Genomic DNA, 21,918 nt, shown 5'->3' on the forward strand with positions numbered 1-21,918 from the left:
ATATTGAACCATGCCCCTGTAGCTTCCAGGGTTAGTCAGTCTAATGTGCTCTAGATGGGGCTGTCTTCACTGGTTGTCACTTCAGCTGGGAAGAAAAGAGGCTGCTCACCTTCTGACAGCTGAAGAAAAATGTTCCCATGGTATTCCCAACCTGGGATCTTTCCAGATGCTGAAAGTTATGAGACTTGCATATCTGGAGGGCATTCAGATGGGGAAGGTTGTCCCATAGCAATCTGTGCTAGGAATCCCAAAGCAAGACAAGATCATCATCATTGTAGGTGAATGTCTCTTATGTTCTTTCCTTCTCATATCAGTTCACAATCAAGATGTATAAATCTCTGCATATCTTTTCTTCTGCATTTATCATCTTGCCTTTTTATAGTTTGCCCAAGAGCATGCATTTTTGTAGATATTTCCCAAATACTTAACTTTTGGAAAAGTAATATCTTGATCCAACCATGTACCATTTCATTTGTTTGTAATGTATAAAGTAAGCAAGTTCACATTACTTGTCTTATAGTAATTTTATTAAAGATTATAATTACAATAGTAAAAACTAATAAACTAAAAAAGAAAAGAGGAATAAAAACAAAGAGTAGAAGGTACAGAAAAGAAAGAAAAAAGAGGAAAAAAGAGAAAGAGAAAAGGTAAGAATATAGTGAAGAGAGAGAAAAGAAATATATAAAGAAGTGACTTCCCACCTTCATCACAACTATAAACAATTTTAATAATTTATCATCTCCTCTTAAAATACAAATGATCTCTTCTTCCCATATCCCATCTCTTATCTATAAACAAATCTATAAAGCATTGTCATTTCAGTCCTGGTGTCAGCAAAAGTCCATTAAGGGTTACCAGAAATAACAATATATCTATTTTAACCTTGATCAAATCAACCAGCTTTATATTCTTTCCATTTACAGGTAGTCCTCAATTAACGACCACAATAGAGACTGGAAAATTGGTCGTTAAGCATGGAAGTCATTAAGTGAGTCACCATGTGATCAGACCCAATTTTAAAACCATTTTTATTATGGTCATTAAGCGAATCACAGTCATTAAGCAAACCACGTGGCTGTTAAATGAATCCAACTTCTCCAATTGATGTTTTTGCCAGAATTTGCTTAACAACCATGTGATTTGTTTAATGACCATGGTGATTCACTTAACTGTCATAAAAAAGGCTGCAAATCATGATCACATGACCATGGGGGGTGGTGCAGCGGCTTGCGACGGTTGTAAGTGCAAGTGCAGGTTGTAAAGCACTTTTTCCAAGGCTGTCATAACTTCAAACTATCATTAAATGAATCATTAAGTGAGGACTACCTGTATTTCTAACAATCTTAATCTTTAGTCCACTCAAATAATGTCCTAGAACTTTTCATTTTTACTTTGTCCCTTCCCCCAAGATTCTTCAAAACTTTAACAAGCCTCTTTTGTAAACCCAATATGGGAAATTATCCAGGTCACTCCCTTGGTTTATTGTCTGCATATCCCTTTTAATTATTGAAACATCAGCCGGTTTCTTTTGTATGTCCATGTAACATCTTTTCCATGTCATTCTTTTAGTCTGTCATTTGTAAATCCACTTTCAACTCAGTCTCGATCTTGTCAGGTAAACTTGTTCTTCCATAACATATTTTAGACATAGTCTATCCATAGAGGTAGATGTCTGTGTTGATATTATTAACTTCTGGGCCCATTTTTTAAAAACATCCTTCAGTATGTCTAATGTTAGAATACTTTGCTTCATTCTGTAAGTTGAGTTTATGTGTTCTTTTCCTTTAGTTGTAATATTTAGTTCCCTCTAGTGTCCAATTTCTTAAATCTTTTTTTTTTTTTAATTCAAAACAAAAGCATTTTCCCATGGGAAGGATTCTTTAAAATTAATTCCAAAATCTTATTTCAAATTTATCTGGACCCTTCATTTGTAACTTTCTAAAATCAAAGTTTTAATCACCCTTTTGCTGTTTATTCAAAAAAAATTTTTTTAAGTCCTTAAACTTGTAGTTCAAACTTTCTTTTGCTAAGGATTGAAGGAAACTCACCCGGTGCTGTCAAACCTGTTGATCCAAAGGTGATTAGAAAAGTATGTGAACTTAGTGTCCTTTCAAAGGTGCTAACTGCAGTTTGAGCAAGATGGCTATTCCCTCATCTCCCAGAGCTCTAAACCTGCCAGAGACTGCTATCTTGTAGTCTCCTTGCGAGGAGCAGCTGTCTGGAGCACTTGTGGGAGATCTCAAGAGATCTGTCTGTCTGTCTGGAGAGATTTCAAAAACCCAGTTTACTTGCTGGCTCATTCCACAGCGGTCATCAGCTCTGCTTTTCATGGAGCCATCTTCAGTCTGGAGCCATTTCTTCCTCCAGAAGTCCAAGTTCACATTAAAATACTAACCACATGAAATCCTTTCTCCATTCCTAGTCACAACTAATTTGTCCCAATTGTTTCAATGCCATTATTCAAAGAATGACTAAGTCTGGAACTAATCAAGTATGATGTATAGGTAGTCCTCAGTTAACAACCATAATTGGGATCAGGAACTCTGTCACTAAGCAACATGGCCATAAAACAAAAAATCACATGACAACAGCAGTTCCGGTTGTGGTCATTAAGCTAATCACACATGGTCATTAAGTGCAACATGACATGACTGCAATTTGCAACTTCCTGCTGGCTTCCCCATTGACTTTGCTTGTTGGAAGCTGGCAGGGAAGGTCACAAATGGTGATCACATGACCACAGAATCCCATGAGCATTGTAATTGCACACAGGTTGCCAAGCACCCAAATCACAATCATCTGACTGCGGGGACGCTGTGATGGCCACAACTTTGAGGACTGGTTGTAAATCTCATTCAGTGCCACCATAACTTCAAACAGCCACTGAACAAGTGGTCGCTAAGCGAAGACTATCTGTATTGTATCTACTCAACATTATATAATTGCAAACTGATAATTAAGGGCAAGCCGACAGCACTCTTGACACTCTTGATTTTGGTGTCTACAGAATCTGAGGACTTCTGAATGTTGCTGAACAAATAATCCATCTGCCTCAGTCAGCATGGTCAAAGGTGAAAGAAGCTGAGAGTAACATTTGAAGACCACCAAGTTTCCCGCATTTCTCTTAGAAGGAGCTTCATGATCTTTGTTGATCACCAGTACACTTAATTTTTATTTGTTTTTGTCTCTTAGCATCTTTGTTTTATAATGACATCTAGTGGAAATAATTTTCATTGCCAAAAGCAAGCATTATAAGTAAATCCCAAGAATATGATCCTGTTTTCATATTTACTATTGTAGCCCTTCACTCACTATCTTTTTATATTTGCAGGCTGTCTTCCCATATGAGAACACTGCAGAGGGCAATTTCTATGTTCTTACTATGTGTCATAACTAAAATACTGCCAATAAATAAATAAATAAAGGAGCATTCTGTCCTTCTAAGGTAACACCTTGAAGCAATTCATATGCATTCATGCATTTGCAGATATACAGATGTGCATCTTTCCGAGAACTAACTACACACAAATGGTTTGCTCAAATGATAAAAGTTTATTAGTTTGACAAGAAAGTAAAAGTTAATTTATACAAGCAGAAAATAAAACATTCAATCAGCCAAATCAAATAGCTAAGAGCACAAAATCAAAATTCATAGCTTTTAAAATCAAGGACAGCCAGGAAGTCTGTGGAGTAAGCAAAACAAAACAAAAAGAAGGAGAGAAAGTATGCGCCAGTTTGGTCTGGTGGTTAAGGCACCAAGCTAGAAAATAGGAGACGGTGAGTTCTAGTCCTGCCTTGGGCATGAAAGCTGGCTGGGTGATTTTGGGCCAGTCACTCTCTCTCAGCCCAACTCACCTCACAGGGTTGTTGCTGTGGGGAAAATAGGAGGAGGAAGGAGTATTAGGCATGTTTGCCACCTTGAGTTATTTATAAAAATAAGAAAGGTGGGATTAAAAAAAATCTAAAACAACCAAGATTTTTTGTTTGACTATGCAACTCAAATAACACCAATTACTAAATCTTACTAATTTTTAAGATTTAAAAATAACTTCTCAGAAGTTACCTTGGTTGTCTGTCAACACCAAAGCAAAATCTATGTATAATCAGTATTTTTTCCCCCTAAATCCCATTTCAATAGTGCATAAAGCAAGGAGAAGCAACTCTTTCCCGAAAGTTTGATATATATATTTACAGAAATAACCTACCCTCACTTATTGGGGAAGCCGGAATTTTCTTTATCCAGCATTCCAGGGGCACATATATTGTCTAAGCAGATTTGAGTGGTAACAGACCGCATAATAATATTAACAATAATAATAATAATGCAGTCTTGCATATATATGTTCTCGGGTACAGATGTTTCATGCCAGGCAAACTCTTGGGTATTTAATTCCAACCAGTAATTTTGTTTATTTCATAACACATGAAGAAATAAGTACAAATTTCAATCATGAAATTTTGCCTTATGCCTTTTAACCACCATTTTATATCTTTAAGTTAGAGAAGCTTATTATTCTCTCTGATAAGGCACACCATACAAAAGAATGGGTCAGCACAAGTGGGTTATAAAGATGACATTTGGAAGCAAGCAGAGAAATAAGCAGCTGGTAGCAGCATGACAAAACAGCCCAAAAGGCTGTTAAATCTCAATTATGTCCTATAAATATCAGATGCCCTTTCACCACCGCTTTCCCCTGAATAAGGACTTAAGATAAGGATCAGACATAAAGGTTGGCAGAATCTAAGCCTAAACTCCATTCAGCATTTAAAATCTATCCCAAAGGTTCCAAATAAATATAGAAAAAAATGCAAAATGGGAAAAGGCATATGGACAAAACGCCCTCGATTTGGCAGTTGAATTCCTCTTCCGTTGTAGTATACAAAACAAAAGAATTCCACCAAGATAGTTTAAGGCAAGCAAAACAACATAATGGGCGAAATTATATTGTTTCCATTTCTCCCTCCCAACTTCACAATTTTTAAAAACATAAAACTATATTATGATGGGGAGATAAGATTACAGAGTTTTCAAATCTATACAGTATACGTCCCATCCCTAGAACAGAAGCCACAAATACATTTCTGAGATACTTGTATCCAATATTATCTCACAGTGGTGCTCACAAATATGAAATAACAAGGACTGGTACACAATAGATAGCCCAATATACCAACACTGTTCCAACTCATCCATATTAATTGCGGGAAGGGAAGGGAAGGGAAGGGAAGGGAAGGGAAGGGAAGGGAAGGGAAGGGAAGGGAAGGGAAGATAGTTGTATTGTGTTGGTACTGTTTGGTAATGGAAAGATGAAAATAAAAAGTCAGGAGGAGTCTCATAGTATACTTTTGGTCATTGGTGCTCCAAAGAACTCAAGTTGCCTTGTTGCTATCCGTTTTTCTCAACAACAAAGCAGCCTTTCCCATTTTTGGTGATTTCTGTATGCATTGATTGACAACTTTTGGCTTCCCAGTCAGCATGCTTTACAAAAGTGCAAACATTGCTACAACTGCACACCAGCTTCAGGGTCCTGGTTCAAGGACTACAGTTCTGAAGTCAGTAACAAAATAATCACAATATAGAGGTAAATAAAGAAGTTAAGACTTTGACATCCACCTGATGTGCTGAGATCACAACTTGCAGAATTCCCCAGTCACCATGCTGGCTAGAAATTCTAGGAATTGCACTCCCAGGACCTCTGGAGGGCACCAGATTGGCATTGCTATACTCCAAACACAAAGAGATGGTGGGTAACTCAGTACAGATCCACTCTACTCTCTTCTATGTTACCTAAAATTTCCTTGTGGTAAGTCTGAGCATTAGCTGTTGTAGTCACGACTTTCCAGAATGATGTTCAGAATATGCTTTAGTTGGGTGAGACGTGCCTTCAGGGAAGTGTCAGAAAAAATGGTCAACTTGTCCGTCAAGTCAAGGGGCAAGACAGATATAAGCCACCAACACCAAACTGGTCCATCTGGTGATGCCTAGTGAAAAGATATCAAAAAATACATCAGCTCATTGTGCATAAGAAATAAATCAGGGTTGGTTCTACTAGAACAAGTTGAGTGGAACAATCTTGACAATATCAAGATGCATCATTGAACAGTGTGACAGGAAAATTTCTTCATCAGCTGAAGATTTAATTTTTGTCACTGTGTACTGAGCATGTGACCAAATCTTTTCAATATAATAGAAATCAATTTTTAAAACTCCTACAAGGAAGTAGGAGCAGAACAATGCCCCAAATGTTACACTGACAGATTTTGTGTGACAGCATATATTTAATAGTACAATGTGAATTAAGTGTCAAAGCAACCATGTACTGGTGCATTTATATCAGCAGCATTCATAAACCACGCTTAATTAAGTTAGTTAAAAATCCAGTGTCTGAATTTACAACATGCTAAGCTTGGTTTGTTTTTTTACAAACTGATTGAGCAAATCTAGTCTATTTGCTTAGTTTGTGGTTTAATGCATTTTGTGAACCCAGAAAATGGGTTAATTCTGTCTTTGATCTTTTGTTCTGATCAGAGAAATACATCACACATGGGAGTGCCTCACTTTCCCTCATTTTCATGACAGATCACCATCTACTTAAGGTCAAGATCTCATTTAAGGCCATTGGATCTGTTAGGATTATCTGCCCGCAAAAGCTATTGGATCCAACTGGTGATATATGCAGCTGAAAAGGCTATTTTTGCCTGCACATGTTGCATCTGCAAGACTGTAGCCTGATAAGTGGTTTGGGGTGTAGGAGACCCTCTGCACCTTCTCCCAAAGCTTGATTACAGGATTCTGAGGCTTACTGTGACTCTTTTCCTGGATCTTCTTAACTTAATCAAATTCTCACATTTGAGGCACTCTTGATGCCACCACAGATGCAGAATCAGTATGGGGCTGCTTGATAACTTTTCTTATAAACGTGTTTCAATTCATGACAGGACATGAACAGGCTTGTAATGTAATGGTAAGGTTTAAGGAGTGCAATGGTTAAGTTGCCAGACTAGAAACCAGAAGATCATAAGGTCTAGTCCTCTGTTAAGTATGGAAGCCAGCTGGGTAACTCTGGGCCAGTCATACTCTCTGTTGGCCCAAAACACCCCACAAGGTTGTTGTAGGGAAAGCAGGAGGGAGCATGATCTATATCACTGTGAGCTGCACAAAATAATATAACCACCACTTGTCCTTGAATCCTTGCTCAACGTGACTTGTACCTTCTAGTCAGGAATTATCAGATCATTATAAATGTTTGCCAGGAGGAGAAGGCAGCAATGATTAGGCAGTAGTCCCTTGGAGATTACTAATTATAGGTCAGTCTCTAATGTGACTGAGAAAACGAGCGGTCCTGGAGGAAGCAGATTAATTCTGACCTATTTCAAACCGGCTAGGCAGCTGAGACTTCTTTAGATAGATATGTGATTCTATTGGTTCCTCCTGATCTCACAGCAGCTTTCAATACTATTGATCATGGTATTCTTCTAGATTCCCTAGGAGAGCAGGGAATAAATGGCACTGCTTGACATGGGTTTCCATCTCTCAAATTGATTTCAAATGGTGTCCCTTGCAGATGCTTGAGTTGCTCCTAGAAATGGAGTTATTACATGGTGTCTCTCAGTGCTCCATTCTGTCTCTTTTCAGTATCTACATAAAATCATCATCAAGTATAGAGTTGGGCGCTCTCAGTGTCTTGATGAGACTCAAGTCTATTTCTTTAACTCTGAAGAGTCTGACAGTCAGGTAATATTTGGAGGTGCCCAGTGTAAAAGGTCACAGTTCCAGAGAGGTGGAAGATCCCTCTGGTCTGAATGGAATCATATTCTCACAGAAGTAGTGAGAATTTAGTCTGGAAATACTGCTGAATCCAAATCTCTTTCTCTATTTTCCTAAAATGAGGCCATGGTCAAAAGTACCTTTTTTCAGCTTGATACATTAACTCCATTCCTTCCTAGAAGAAAATGACCATGGAACTGTGGTACATACTAAAATAGCCTCCAGGTTTGACTAATACAGGTAGTCCCCGGGTTAATAATGTCCAGTTTAAGGACAACCCATACTTAAGAATGGAGCCTACTGTAGCAAAATTCGAGTTAAATACATAATGATTCAAGTCAAATACACAATACTTTGAGTTCCTTACACAATACTACTTATACAGTATTATACAATACTGTTCCTACTTATATACAAATTTGACTTAAGGAGAGACCTTGGGAATGGAACTTGTTTTTAAACTGGGGACTACCTGTATAATATTTATTATAGTAGATGGGCTGCCTTTGTGTCTAGTCTAGAAACATCATTACAAAACTCAAGATAAAGTTTGGTCTTTGGCAGAATTCAAAGAGGGCATGGCATATTACACTTATGCTAAAGCATTTCAATGGCTGCCATTTTGAGTGCTGGTTTTTTATAGCCTAAATACAGGTTATTTGAAAGAATACCTTTTTCTATAAGATCCTCATGTTAAAGTTCATTTGATGAGATGTGTTGTTTATGGCTATAATTGCCATAAACAACAGCTGCCCAAAATTCTGGAATATTCTTTCTGATTATTTGTTAAAACCCTAATTTGCTTGCAAGTTTTTTTAAAAGGCCCTAAAAGCAAACCTTTTAAAATAGCTTTTAACTGTTTAGCCTAATTATGGTTTTGTTTTTTTTAAATAACTCTAGTTTAATTTTGATTTTATGCCTTATTTTAAAGACTGAGAAACTTTGGAAATCAGTGACACAAACTTAGTTAAGGAATAATGAAATGAAATAATCAAGTGTTTGGGATGCCATAGATGCTTCAGAAAGCACATTTTTAGGAAGCTAAATTGTAAGTAATTAGGAAGTGAAGAGTAGGTAAGACTTGATTCAGGTTTTCACAGATAGAAAAAGTAAAGACTTGAGTAAAACTTATTTCTAGGTAGCAATAGATACATGACTTTCCATTACTTTCTTCTGGAATGTTTTTCAGGTTCTCAGTCCAATACAGCCCTGGAATTTTACAGAATCACACGATTTGAAGTAGAGGTCATCTAGTCTAAACCACTTCTCAGTATAGAGCGTGTCTGATAGATGATCATCCAGCCACTCTCTGAAGACTTCTAGTGAAGAGAACTCAAACCTTCATATGGCAGTCAGGAAATGCCTCCTAATATCTAGCCTGAATCTACTACCTTGTAGTTTACGTTTGTTCTGGTCCTGTCCCCTGGAATGAATATGTCCACCCCCAAGGATGAGCCAGGACCAACAGTGCTTAGCTTTTTTTCTGAAGCTCAGCTAAGTTCTGCCATCTCATCAAAGGACCCCTCCCAGACATTGCAAGGATAGTTGGGTAATGACTGGAGTGAGAAGCTTTCTTCATAGCACTTCAGTATAAGATACAGGTAGTCTCCGGGTTAAGAACGCCTGTTTGAAGGACAACCCACAGTTAAGAATGAAGTCTATTGTAGAAAAATTCAAGTTAAATACACAATGATTCGACTTAAATACGCAATGGTTAGAGTTAATTACCCAATACTACTTATACAGTATGATACAATAATACTGTTCTGGCTTACATATAAATGCAACTTAAGGACAGACCTTGGGAACAGAATTCGTTCTTAAACAGAGGACTACCTGTACCAAATAAACATGGCTGAGGTTAATAATCCTTCTTGGGCCAAGCTGAAGACTATTTTTCCATTTGCTTAAGCATTTTGCTCCATATTATAAGTTGCTTTAATTTAACATTATAGCTCTGTAGGTTTTGCCAATTTTACGGCTATCCATTCTTTACGTCCCATTTCTTTTTATGGGTTATTAATGCAATATTCTTAAGTGTATGCCATTCTAAGAATTTTATAGCAATGGCAATTTCTTAAATTATTCATGCAACTAATAAATGATATAGTGTAATATTAATACAACCTACTAATATCCTAAATGAATATTGCTAATGTAATAGTAACTTAATGCTGAAATATTAAGAATAGTCACCATGGCTAAATTGTACAAAGTAGAATGTCCTCTCCTATCTTTAAAACAGAGCCCAAAGTCTATTTTAAGGGAGCTCAAAAATGTCAAGGAAGAAAGAGTGATCTTTCTTTTAGAGCTGTAAGTCTTGCTTTCTTATTATTTGAGGAGAAAGGTATGCAGGTTCTGGCAGTTGAAGATCATAATTCCTGTAATTAATTTATTCAAACAAAAAAGTGGAACTAATAGGGTAATTTAGTTTGCCACCAAACTTTATTTATTACTACACTCCTGGAGAACAGCTATGATTTTCAGGTACAAAATTATCTTAGGGCTATCTAACTGCTTGGTTATACAGTGGAAAGAAAAAAAAATACAGGAACTGGTATGATAATCCAATAACTCTAATATTATTTACTTGGGAAGGCAGCATCTCTAAAACTAAACTCTATAGATTAAATCATGAATGGCTTGATCTTTATAGTAACCTGATACTATGGAGTACGTTTAGAGGGCCTTACCCTGTCAAATAGCTAAAAACATATTTTAAAAACATTGTATGAATTTACAAGATGCAAAATTTTAAACTGGTAACTTCTTTTGTTAAAGCTTCTGGCAGTTCTTATCTGCTCTTGGCTAATCTTGAAAAAAATTAAATAAGGTTGGACCTGAATAGTATTTGGATGGGATACCACCAGAAGTCCCAGGGCTATAGGCAAGCCTGGGAAATCAACAACACATCCTAGAAAGTAATAGAAAAGGACTTCCAATACTGCCAGGAAAACTTCATGGATTCTGTGTGTTTATATAATCATCAGAAGTGAAGTTTGATTCCAGAGAACTCTTGTTTTAACTCATTCTACTTATACTGTACAGAAGGCAGATGAATACATCTGCATACACGTACCTGAATCTAAAATTCAAGGCAGTTTAGTTCCTAGGAAATTATTTAAAGATGAGCTCTATGAAATCTATTAAGAAATCAAGCATTTAGATTCTAGAGAGGAGAAATGAAGGACAGGTTATGAATGGCTGCATAGCATTTATTTACCTGTTGTGATAAGCTTTTTTTGAAAACTTACAGTGTGAACCCAAGATCAGCCATTAGTCACTGACAGCCTGGTCTCTACAGATTAATTTTTTTAAAAACCCACATTTTAAAAAATAGGCAGCCAAAAAGGAAAATCACTTTTAGATTATTTTTTATTTGATGAAATACCTTTCATATGAAATGGGTATTTTACTGAAGCAAAAAAGTTTGGCTTCAAAGCAGAATGTGCACATTTTAGCCTCACCAATTTGCCTTTTATTAAAAGCTGCAGTCACATTTTTTGTAACAGCGAAGACCTCATAGAAGCAATTTGCAACATCCACACAATAATTTTGGGAAATCTAAGCTAACAGTTGGTGACTTGTGAAGTAAAAGAACTGAAAGAACCAGGAAGGTTTGGGATGTTAATATATCTAAGTATTATTTTGGTATCTGTGTAAAAGCTGAGTTCTTAAGAATATTGGATCAATTCTCTTTCTAGAGCCTGACAGCAATACATAAATCCCATTGGATCAAGGTTTGCACATATCACTAAATGCATTTCTTTTATTTTTTAAAACAATCATTTTATTATTCAAGGAGTTGGTAATAGCATTGTTTTTTTAAAAAGCTGCAGCTTTTGTCTTCCTTAGTAGAGGACAGTACAACACTTACAGTACACTCCTCTTTTCCATTTTATACCTCCGTCTACAGATCTTTTTTTAAAGGTCACAGTCAAAGACAATGGGGGGGGGTGTTAAAGGATGTGCAACATTAATACCCTCCTAAAGACGACTCCAAAAATTCCAGCCCATCCACCTTTAATGTTTTGTTTGCTTAGTTTTTAATGTAAGCAGCAGCATTGTGTCCCAGTATGTTTGCCATGTCAGCCCAGGAATTGATGGTTGCCTGGACTGTGGTCTTTTGAAGAGTTAACCCAAACCCTGCTAGAAATGAGAAACAATAATCTCTATCCTTTCGAGAAGAGTAGTACATTTTATACAGATCAGCACAGCGTATTGCATGAGCTCACTGTTTTTTCATTAACACTTGCCATGGAGTACTTATGGCTCATTCACACTTATTTATTTATGTATTTAATAAATAGTCTTTCTATCTATCTGACTACTAGGAGTCAACACTAACTTGGTGGCACATTATCAATAAATGGTCAGCATGGCTTAACTATAAAGCTCTGTGAGCAACTAATTTACCACAGTAGGCTATCAGAAAGACTCCATGCCACCACAGGACAACTTGCATATCATTGCAACCCTCCAAAGACTGAGAGTCCTCCATTTTCTCCTCCAAATTAGAATGGAATCTGAGTACTTTTATTGTTACAAGTATATGAAAGTTTCACCTCCCTTTTTTAAAAAAAAATTTTTTTATCCCACCTCATTCCCCTACAGACCATTTTATGTTCCTGGTGAGAACAAGTCTCAATACCTGTATGTCTTCCTCTTTTTCAGGAAGTGGTCCATGGTGCATCACAAGTTGTCTGAAAGTTCTGTCCCCACGTTCATAAAATCTCTGGGTTAACTCATAGGTATAATCATGCAAATTCTGGAGCTCAGTCTGTTCTTCTCCTTCCATCTACATGGCAAGGTCAGAAGTTGGAAACAAGCCGAGTGGAGCATATTGCAAGTAAAAGTGAAAGAGTTTGAACAACAGTTGAGATCAGAAGAGAGTAAGAGAGAAGAGATCACAACTAAGTAGAACTCAAACAGTTAATACAAAATGAGGTTGCTATATAGTAGGGTTATGTAAAATGTGGCATGCTTGAAAGACCTGGTTCTGAGCAGTCTGTGCCAGAACTGAAACATGTGCTTGGATGTTTTGCTCCATATACAAATTGAACTGTGTTGTTCTGGGCAGAATTGGTTTAGGGTATGCGGTAAGAGGGGGAAATGCTATCTATATATGTATAGTGGGAAAGGAAGGTGCTGCGACAATTGGGACAGGTCAGATGCTGGGACCCTGTCCCCTACTACTGAGATCACCGCAGTAAGGAACAGCTGGGGGAGGCCAGTTTATTAGCAGTAGTGATAGCTGAGCAGAGGGATGGGATGGAAGGTATTGAGAAGTTGTGGAGCGGGCAGGCAGACTGGTGCACATGCCATTCAGAGGAGGAGGAGGAGGAGGGAGGTGGAAGATGCATTTATGGCTTTCAGTTACCAGGGCTTCTTTAAGGGAAAGAGATTCTTCTTAAGGCAGTCATGGACTCATTCGAGACATCAGCTGCCATGAGAACAGTCTCGTTCACTAAAAGAAGCAAGGTGTATAGAAGTTATCCCTTAGTACATTAATCAAAGAAAGCTCCAGCTTGGCAAGTGACTATTTTAACCAATGAAGCAAAGAATTAATGCTGTATTTGGGTGGGGTGCAATGATTCTTCTGGCTTTGCTGCAATGTTCTAAGAACAGAGAAGAAGATATTTAAAGAGTACTTTTCCTTTTGACAGTGAGGGATCATTTGAAAAGGCAGACTGATAAATCACTTGAAATATGACAGGTCTTTCTACTTGTTTTATGTATCTACTGCACCAAACTTTCAATGAAAAAAATGGCACAGGGCCAAGTTATTCACCTATCTCCAATTGTTACTACCTGTCCTACAAGTTCCAACAGGATAGGCATGCTTCAAGCCCCCTCTATGAAACAGTGGCGGGACCCAGGAGGCAAGATTTCTCTGTCATGCCACCTGCCCTATGGAACAGCATATCCCCTGATATTCAGAGGGCTGTGACTCTGCAACCTTCTGCAAAACCTTAAAAACCCAGTACTTTTCTCAGGCACTGGCCCAGGATCATGGAACAGTCTGTTTTTGCAATGGTTATGAATACGATTGTGGTTGATCTCAGCGGTATTATATTTTCTGTTATTTGTTATTATTGTTGGTTACTTTTTGTTTTTCTGGTTTAATCACACTAGCCATCCAGAGTTGCAATTTGAAAGTTGGGCAGCGATATAAATATAAATACTGTATAAATATAGGACACTAATTGTTTTGCAGCTAAATTTATGTTGTAGCTTTTTTTGCAAATTATTTTGTAGTTAAATGTTAAATTTGTTCATTTTAATATTTATTTACTTGTTACCATCTTGAATGCCATCTTTTGGTGGAAAAGTGAAATATAAACTCTATAAATCATTAATGCCTGTACCATTATCAAGTGACACCCCCCTGTACATATCATTCCTTTCAGGGTCCTGCTTGAATGAATATTTTTATTATGGTCCCTGACCAGAATTGCAACAAAGGGTACTGCTGATGTTAACAATGTTTCAGCCAGAGTCTTTAGGGGGTAACCTGCAGAAGGACCTCCTCACCTTCTCATCTTCCAAATATTCAACATCTGCAGTGTTGTAGCCATCTCTGTGCCCTCGTCTCAAAACTCGAAACCTTCTCTTGCCGATAGTGTCCACTAGTGATCGTCCATCAGGAAAAAATGCTATTTTCTGAATCTCTAGCATGCAGCCATAGTCAGCAAAGCTGAAAAGAAGAGACAAGCCTATTAATACAGGAAGATTCATATTTACTGTCCATCTTTTCAAATTCTGGTGTGCTATGTGAAATACTACTATACAAATGCTTTGAAGTGAATAGCTTATGGTGTGGGGACCCAAACTCAAACAGAATAAAGTTTAAATTTAATTACCTTAAAATGACATATAATTAACTGAATATATTCACTATGATGACTATGTAGTTATTGTTTGTTTATATTGTATTAAAAAATGATAAATGTCTGGCAATTTCTAGAAAGGTTGTGGTGGTTAGACCAAGACTTGTGGGGGAAAGGACATATAATCCTGAAGCTGCAGGTAGCAATACGTATCAGCGAATTACCAATACCATTTTCAAATCATCTGAATTATTAAAAAAAGGAGTTTTGATTACCTAGAACTGCTGAATGGCAGTATATTCAATAAAAATATCTTTTGACTTAACAATTTAGTCCAGACATATTAATAGCATCTAAAATCCTGAGTTACTATCAGTGTTCTGATGGTTAAAGAGGATTTTGGTTAAAGTGGATATTCTTTGGAAGAATTCTGGAATTAGAAAATTAGAAAATCTTTGGAAAAAGAAAGTTAGAAATATTAACTAATCAATGGTTAAGACTCTTAAAAAATATTAAGTATTCTTTTGTGATCTTGAGATGAAGTAAACAAAATATTTTTAATATTTATTGGATATCTTAAAGTTTTAAAAGGGCTGGCTGTCAACATTGGTGGCCCCACAATCATCCCATTTTGGTTTAATATTCTTGTGTTTGTTAATATGCTTTTGGGAATAGTAACAGGGTTTAAAGATGTGGATGATTCTGAACTATGTACAAAAATTTGAGTATTCCATTACAGGTAGTCCTCAACCCATAACCATTCGGTCAGCAACCATTCCAAGTTCCGACAGTGCTGAATGAATGGTGGTTATGACTGGTCCTCAGAGTTCTGGCTGTCCCAGCACCCCTGCAATCATGTGATCATGATCTGGGTGCTTGGCAACCCATTCGCACTTACAACTAGTTGCCATGCACCCCGCAATCACGTGATCACCATTTGCAACCTTCCCTGCCAGCTTCTCCACAAAGTCAATGGGGAAGCTGGCAGGGAAGGCCACAAGTTGCGGGGTAAGTTTCCCCCACCTGCACATCCTCCCCCACCCCCTCTGCCCTCGCACTGTGTTGCCACTTGTGCACCTCTGCGTACCCACCCTGACACATCCAGCAGCTCACGCTGACCTGCACACCCTCCCTGACCTATGTGGCACCTCTCACACACCCGCTCACATCCCCACACACCTTCCCCTGCACCCCCCTTAGTCCCTCCCCACCCCAACAGCAGCCACTTACCTGCCTGTGGGCCTGGGAGTTGCAACTTCCTACTGGCTTCCCCATTCCCTTTGGTTGTGGGGAGCTGGCAGGAAGTTGCCTTGCCTAACCACCATGGGATTCAGTTAACAACGGCAACCAGGACTTCAGGGATTGCCATCACTAAGCGATGCAGTTGCACTTTATGACCACATTGCTTAGCAACAAAAATTCTGGTCCCAACTGCCATTGTAAGTTGAAGACTACCTATATATATGAAGACTTATGGCTCCATCAAGAATAGGGCATAGCAAAAATAATTACCGTATTTTTCCAACTATAAGACGATACTTTTTTCTAAAATCCTTACGCTAAAAATTGAAGGGCGTCTTATTCAAGGAAGGAAGCCGAGGAGAACCGCGCGGTTGCAAAACTGCCCATATTTTGTCTCTGCAAACAGGCTTCCTCCTATTTCTAGCCTCCAATCACAAGTGAAATAGCTTGACTCTGCAAACAGGCTTCCTCCAATCATGAGCCTTATGTAACTGACATCAGCTGATGCTGAACAAACCAATTAGAGGAAGTCTGTTTGCAGAGACAAGCTATCGGCAGTTTCACTCGTGATTGAATGTAATCAGTTATGCAAAAGAGCATGGAAATAGAGCTGCAGAGAGACGGTTTGGACCTCCTCCCACTGAGTGTATCATGTAAATGTTAACTAATTACTAAATAAAAATGTGTTCTGCACTATCTTTAAAATATTGATTTCTTCATTTTGGGTTGGAAAAGTGGGGGTCGTCTTGTACATGGGGGCATCTTATTGATGGAAAAATATGGTACTCTGTTATGACAGGAAGGTAGTGCCATCCTGTATTTACAGTTGCTAGTGGTTTTCTATATGTATAATATTTCTTTGTTTCTATTTTTTTCTTTTCCCCTTATTCTTATGTTAAAGCAAAATTAAAATGGTAGTCAAGTAAGTGACTTCAGCAAAGCTTTATAACTGCTTTGCAAAGCTGTAACTAATGTGATGCTGAGTAAGAAAGAAAAGATGGTTTGGAGGGTAGCCTTCATGCAGCTGGATTACCACCGTATGTCACCCAAAATGGGTAACTCAGGCACTAAAGGCTAACAAAGCTGCCCTGATATATCAATTCAGTCATTATCAAATACTGGGATATCTTTCTAGTAGAGATTCCCTTTCATTTGTGTCCATTTGACTCTGGCATTTGACCCACAAGAAAAATTTCCTTCTATCTTTTAAATTTTACATTTACCATGTACCTAGCACACGTATATAAAGAACACACTCTTAACGTATTTTGGGGACTCATGCATGGTCCCAAATAATCACCCTTTCAACCAGATGCACACATTCCCTCCACTTGCAATGCAAACACACAGAACACTGCAAAAGGTCACCCTGCATGAGCAACAGACAGCATTCAGTATGCTGATTTTGGAGACAGAGCTGGCACAGTGAACAATATCAGGGGAAGGACCAGGTGATCATCCCTACTCTATCTGCCACACATAGGCCCTAAGTGCAGACTAACAGGTAAGGAAGACTTCAGTAAAGGACAGATCAGTATCCATTCATCCATTTGTTTACTTAGATTCTGATTATAGTCGTCCTAATCATAGGCATCTGTCAAAGAAAGCTGATTTGCAACTTGATCTTTATGAAGCTCAGTGGAGTTTTTTTTTTCACTTCTCTAAAATCTAAGTTTCGTAGGAGACGAGGAGGAGGAACAGAACATTCAGTTACAATCAGAGGATGACATTCTGCTTCTCAATACCAATCCCAGAAAACAAAAGTTAAATGTATTCATTTCAGTGTATTCTAACTATTGACCCAATCAACCCAAAACTGTGGGATTCAACTATTGCTATAGCCCGAAATTTAAAGAAGCCACAGCCTTGGTCTTCCATGCCACTTACCTTTTCCCATTTTCATACATGCACATGCCAAACGTTTTTGTGCCAGTCTCCTGACATCTTCGCATCATGAGTCGATAGCGAGGTTCAAACACATGAAGGGGACACACAAGACCTGGAAACGACATGGTGCACACAAAGATGGGGATATTCTTATTTAGGCTGCAAAAGAAAGGAGAAGAAGCATGATCAACAAACGAACTGTGTGTAGGAGCTGGATAAACCAACAGGAGGATTGTGTGGTAGAAGAGACCACTGGATACCTTTTGTGCATGCATACAAGGATACACAGGTGAAGCCTCCATGCTTGCTCAAAAAGATAAAGGTGCATGTGGACTACTGAACTTACCAAAAATCCAGATATTTATTTATTAGATCTATATTCCCTCTCTCCTCCAGAGAACTGCCAAAAGTCATGTTCTACAAACCCACCATCTAGTCCATCTGTCCTACTCAGCATTGCTACAGACATTCATCAGCACTTGGACCCTACAGTGACAGAAAGAGCTGCATCTCTCCTAATGGGTTTATCCAGCACTGCAGGTACTTCTGGAATGGGATGTAGGGAGAGTGGTTGGTGGCTACATTGTCATCAGAGCCCAGATGTCAGATTAAGGAAGACAGAGAGAGAAAAGGCTTGAAGACATGTTGATGTGAGACACATGTTATGGAGCAAGGGTGGCCAAGGGAGAAACAACATATGGTCACTATGGAAAGATTGTGGGTTATCTAAAGCTTGCCTTGTGCAGGGGTATACATGCATACACAGAGAGAGAGAGAAACACACACAGATTTTTTTAAATGCTGGAAAATGCTAAAAGTGCTGGGGAAGATCATTAATTATTTAAGAAATAAACAGCAATAAAAGGAACTGAAGTTAGGGAAACCAGATCATCTTGGTAACACAGGCTGAGAAGCAATCTTCCTGACTGTAACAAGCTTACTTTTAAGAAGAACTGGATAGAACTGTAAAAAAATATACTTTCCAATTACTGTAAAATAACTTTTCTGCCTCCAAGATTTTACACACAGAACAATATGCAACCAAAAGGCTCATATTTACTTTGAAAGTTCTACCATTTCAGCTTGATGGACCAGTTTCCTTTCTGCCAGTTGCAAAGGGAAGACTGCTGTCATCAACTCTTCAAGCAGAATGGTAGTAGTATATTTTCCAGCTCTCAGATACTGGAAAGAATCAAAAGTTCATTATTATATCACCTTAAATATTTATATTTTACACGTATTTACACATACATTTGGTACATTTTAGTCCCACCAATTACAAGTTTTGCAGAATGGAAGACCAAAAGCGCACAACAGAAGACACTCCACTCCCAGAGTCCCTCTTCTGGGCCTGGCAAGTTTTCAAGGGCATAGATGGATCAAGTTCATATTCTGCAGTTTCTCCAAAATCCAGTTCCAAATTGCACAGAATTGAAATCCCCTTTCAACAATGTATCTTTTCAAAGAATAAAACTGTGGCTCCGGTGACCCACTCAAGACATTTGTTAATATTTTCCTATGGAATGGAAACTTAAAGTTTCTATTTCATTTATCCCCACCCTTAGCACCTTTCAATATTTAATGTTCACTCTCTGATGCCTAATGCGAAAATCATGCCTGGCAATAATTAGTAAATTCATTTGATTTAGCACTTGGTGAGGAGCCTAACATTTTTATGAGATGGTCTTAACTACTATGGCTAACTCGTATGACTTATACAAAATCATTCTGGCTGCTGAAGCCATTACTGTGGTAATATTTGTACCTGCCAGGAGATGTGCTTCATATACACATCAGAAACACAGAAATCCTATCTTAATCAAGGCCACTTATCTTACAAAAAATTTCCCAGTCAATAGTGAAAGTTAAGGATAAAGAACATACTTGACAACTTGCAAATCCAAAATCTGCAATAACTCTGCCCAATTTAGTATCCTTCAATTGCACTGGGACCACAGAACCGGTTTACCATCTCCTTTTTCTTGACTACATAAACAAAAGCATCCAGCAGTTGAAGGCAAGTAGCAGAAAATTGTGTCTTTCTTTTCCTCTTACCTCTCGCAGGCTTTGCTTGCAAAGTGGGCAGTTGGGCCGATGGTCTAGGCAACGCTCCATACACTCTTTGCAGAAAGTGTGGCCACATGGTGTGGTCACAGGCTCATAGAACATACTGCAGAGAAAGAGACCATCTCTCATTGGGCACAGTTTAAATTAAAATACCCCATGACGTACTCATTAGCAAGCTACTTAAGTATGGGATGGATGGTCCGTCTATTAGGTGGTCCACAGCTGGCTTGGAAATAGCATTCAAAGAATGCTCATCAACAGTTCTGCCTCAAACTGAAGTAAGGTATCGAATGGGATGTGACAGAGTTTGGCTCTGGGCCCAGTACTCTTTAACATTTTCATTAATGACTTGGAAGGAGGGCTTGCTTATTACATTTGCAGACAATACAAAACAGGGTGGGAAAGCTGATACCCAACAAAATACATTTATGAACAATCCTAACGGGTTAGAGAAATGGGTTGAAAATGACACCATAACACTTAACAGAGGCAAAGGCCAAGTTTTTCACTTAGATCACAGGTATGGCATGGGTTATTGCCTAGCTCAGTAATGATACTTGTGAAAATGACTATAAGCTAAATATGAATCAGCAATGTGACATGGGGGTAAAAAAGGTAAATGCAAGCATAGGCTGCCTCAACAGAAGCATAGGTTCAAAATGCCAGAAGACCCCTGCTCTGATCAGACTCCATCTCAAAGACTGTCTCCAGTTCTAAGCACTTGATTTAAGATAAAATGGAACCAGTTCAGAGAAGGGCAATGAGAATGGTAACTGGTAACTAAGTCCGAAGAGGAGAAACTGAGGAAGCTGAACATGTTTAGCTTTGAAAGAAAATATGATCAAGGGGAAATACTATAGTATCTGAATAGGTATCCCTCAGAAGAATGATTTGTATTGTACCATCCTAGAGAACATGGAATTTCTCTTAACTTTTCCAGGCCACAGAACCTGTTAATTAAAATTGTTGTTGTTGTTGTTGTTCCTGGAATCCCTGATCAAGAGGCAAAGTTCTAGCAATAGAAAATTGGCTGCATTCAAGTGAACTTTGTTTGTTCTTAGTCTCTCATGGAATCCCATCAAGTTCTTGCTGAACCCAAGAATTTTGCAAAACAGAGTTTGAAAAACCTTGGTCCAAATAATCCATTCCAACTCTATCATAATTCAGAAATAATATCCTGCAGTGGGCAGGGATGGGGGAAGTAGAACTGTTCGTTACAAAGAATGGAAATCTAAATCCCGAAAGATTATAGAAACATTATGTAAATAAATAACCCCCAAAGATTGCAGTGATCCAAAACAAGGATGTTATGAGGTGTGTTCACCTGGAGCTCTTACCTGTCAAGACCTGTTCATGTAGTCACCAAAAGTCAAGACTTTGAGCCAAGACTCAAAGCCCGCCCCCCCCCCACAAGAGGATGCACATTAGGAATCATGTACAGTATTCTTAAGCAGAGCATTCATTTCCTTGTGGTAAGCTTTACAACAGGATTTGGTAGTTCAACCTAAAACCTTATACGGCAAGAGTAGGCTATCTTTTGGAGGCCAAGGGCTACATTTAACTTTTTTTTTATTTGGGGATGCAAAGTAGATATGGTCATATCACACACGAGTCCCGGGCTGAGTTTTGAGGGAAAGTACTGAGGTTTCTTTTTATGTTATTATTTTACTGTGATATGGCTATTGTAACACTTGTTATACCAAGCTTTCATATTTGCTGTCTCAAAATGGTAGGATATTGTCCCTTCAGTTTTTCAGCAATCACAATCCTCCAAGTGCTGCAAAAAAGGAGACATTCTTCTCTTCTCCAGGGCATATGCTGCATAAAACACTCATTTTTCTTAGTACGAATTACAAAATACTAAGTTCTCAGTCAAGACTGGAGGATATTGGTATGGTTTTTTAGAAGGACAGGAATGAGAAAGATTAGAACATGAAAAAGACATGGATAAAGAGGGTGATTCTGAAGGTAGAGTAGCAACCTGTATGAACACTAACATGAGTAAGGTAGAGTAGCAACCTGTATGAACACTAACATGAGTGAGTAAACAGGGAGAACAACCAGGAGTCTGACAGGAGTGTTCAACTGAAGAGAGATGAGGCAGAAGAAAGAGGCTGAGTCAAG

At 38.2% G+C, this 21,918-nt stretch overlaps 1 protein-coding gene across 2 annotated transcripts in view; it reads right to left on the minus strand.

Annotated features, from left to right (window-relative positions):
* Positions 1-528: 528 nt before the first annotated feature.
* Positions 529-21,918, minus strand: part of LOC103051361 (LON peptidase N-terminal domain and RING finger protein 1-like) — a 46,948-nt gene continuing 25,558 nt past the window's right edge. The window contains exons 6-11 of one of the 2 annotated variants that reach the window (XM_088133875.1): positions 19,783-19,897; positions 18,788-18,909; positions 17,728-17,886; positions 14,303-14,465; positions 12,420-12,566; positions 529-5,982 (exon numbers count right to left, since the gene is read on the minus strand). In XM_088133875.1, the coding sequence (XP_087990001.1) occupies positions 5,818-5,982; positions 12,420-12,566; positions 14,303-14,465; positions 17,728-17,886; positions 18,788-18,909; positions 19,783-19,897 (871 nt within the window). In that variant the 3' untranslated portion in view covers positions 529-5,817. The remainder of the gene's footprint in view (positions 5,983-12,419; positions 12,567-14,302; positions 14,466-17,727; positions 17,887-18,787; positions 18,910-19,782; positions 19,898-21,918) is intronic. The other variant, XM_015889142.3, reaches the window with a different exon arrangement.

Source organism: Python bivittatus, unplaced genomic scaffold (genome assembly GCF_059951505.1).
Source record: "Python bivittatus isolate LINGU-HERP-01145 unplaced genomic scaffold, Pbiv_v1 ctg000080_np1212, whole genome shotgun sequence".
Classification (NCBI taxonomy): Eukaryota; Metazoa; Chordata; class Lepidosauria; order Squamata; family Pythonidae; genus Python; species Python bivittatus.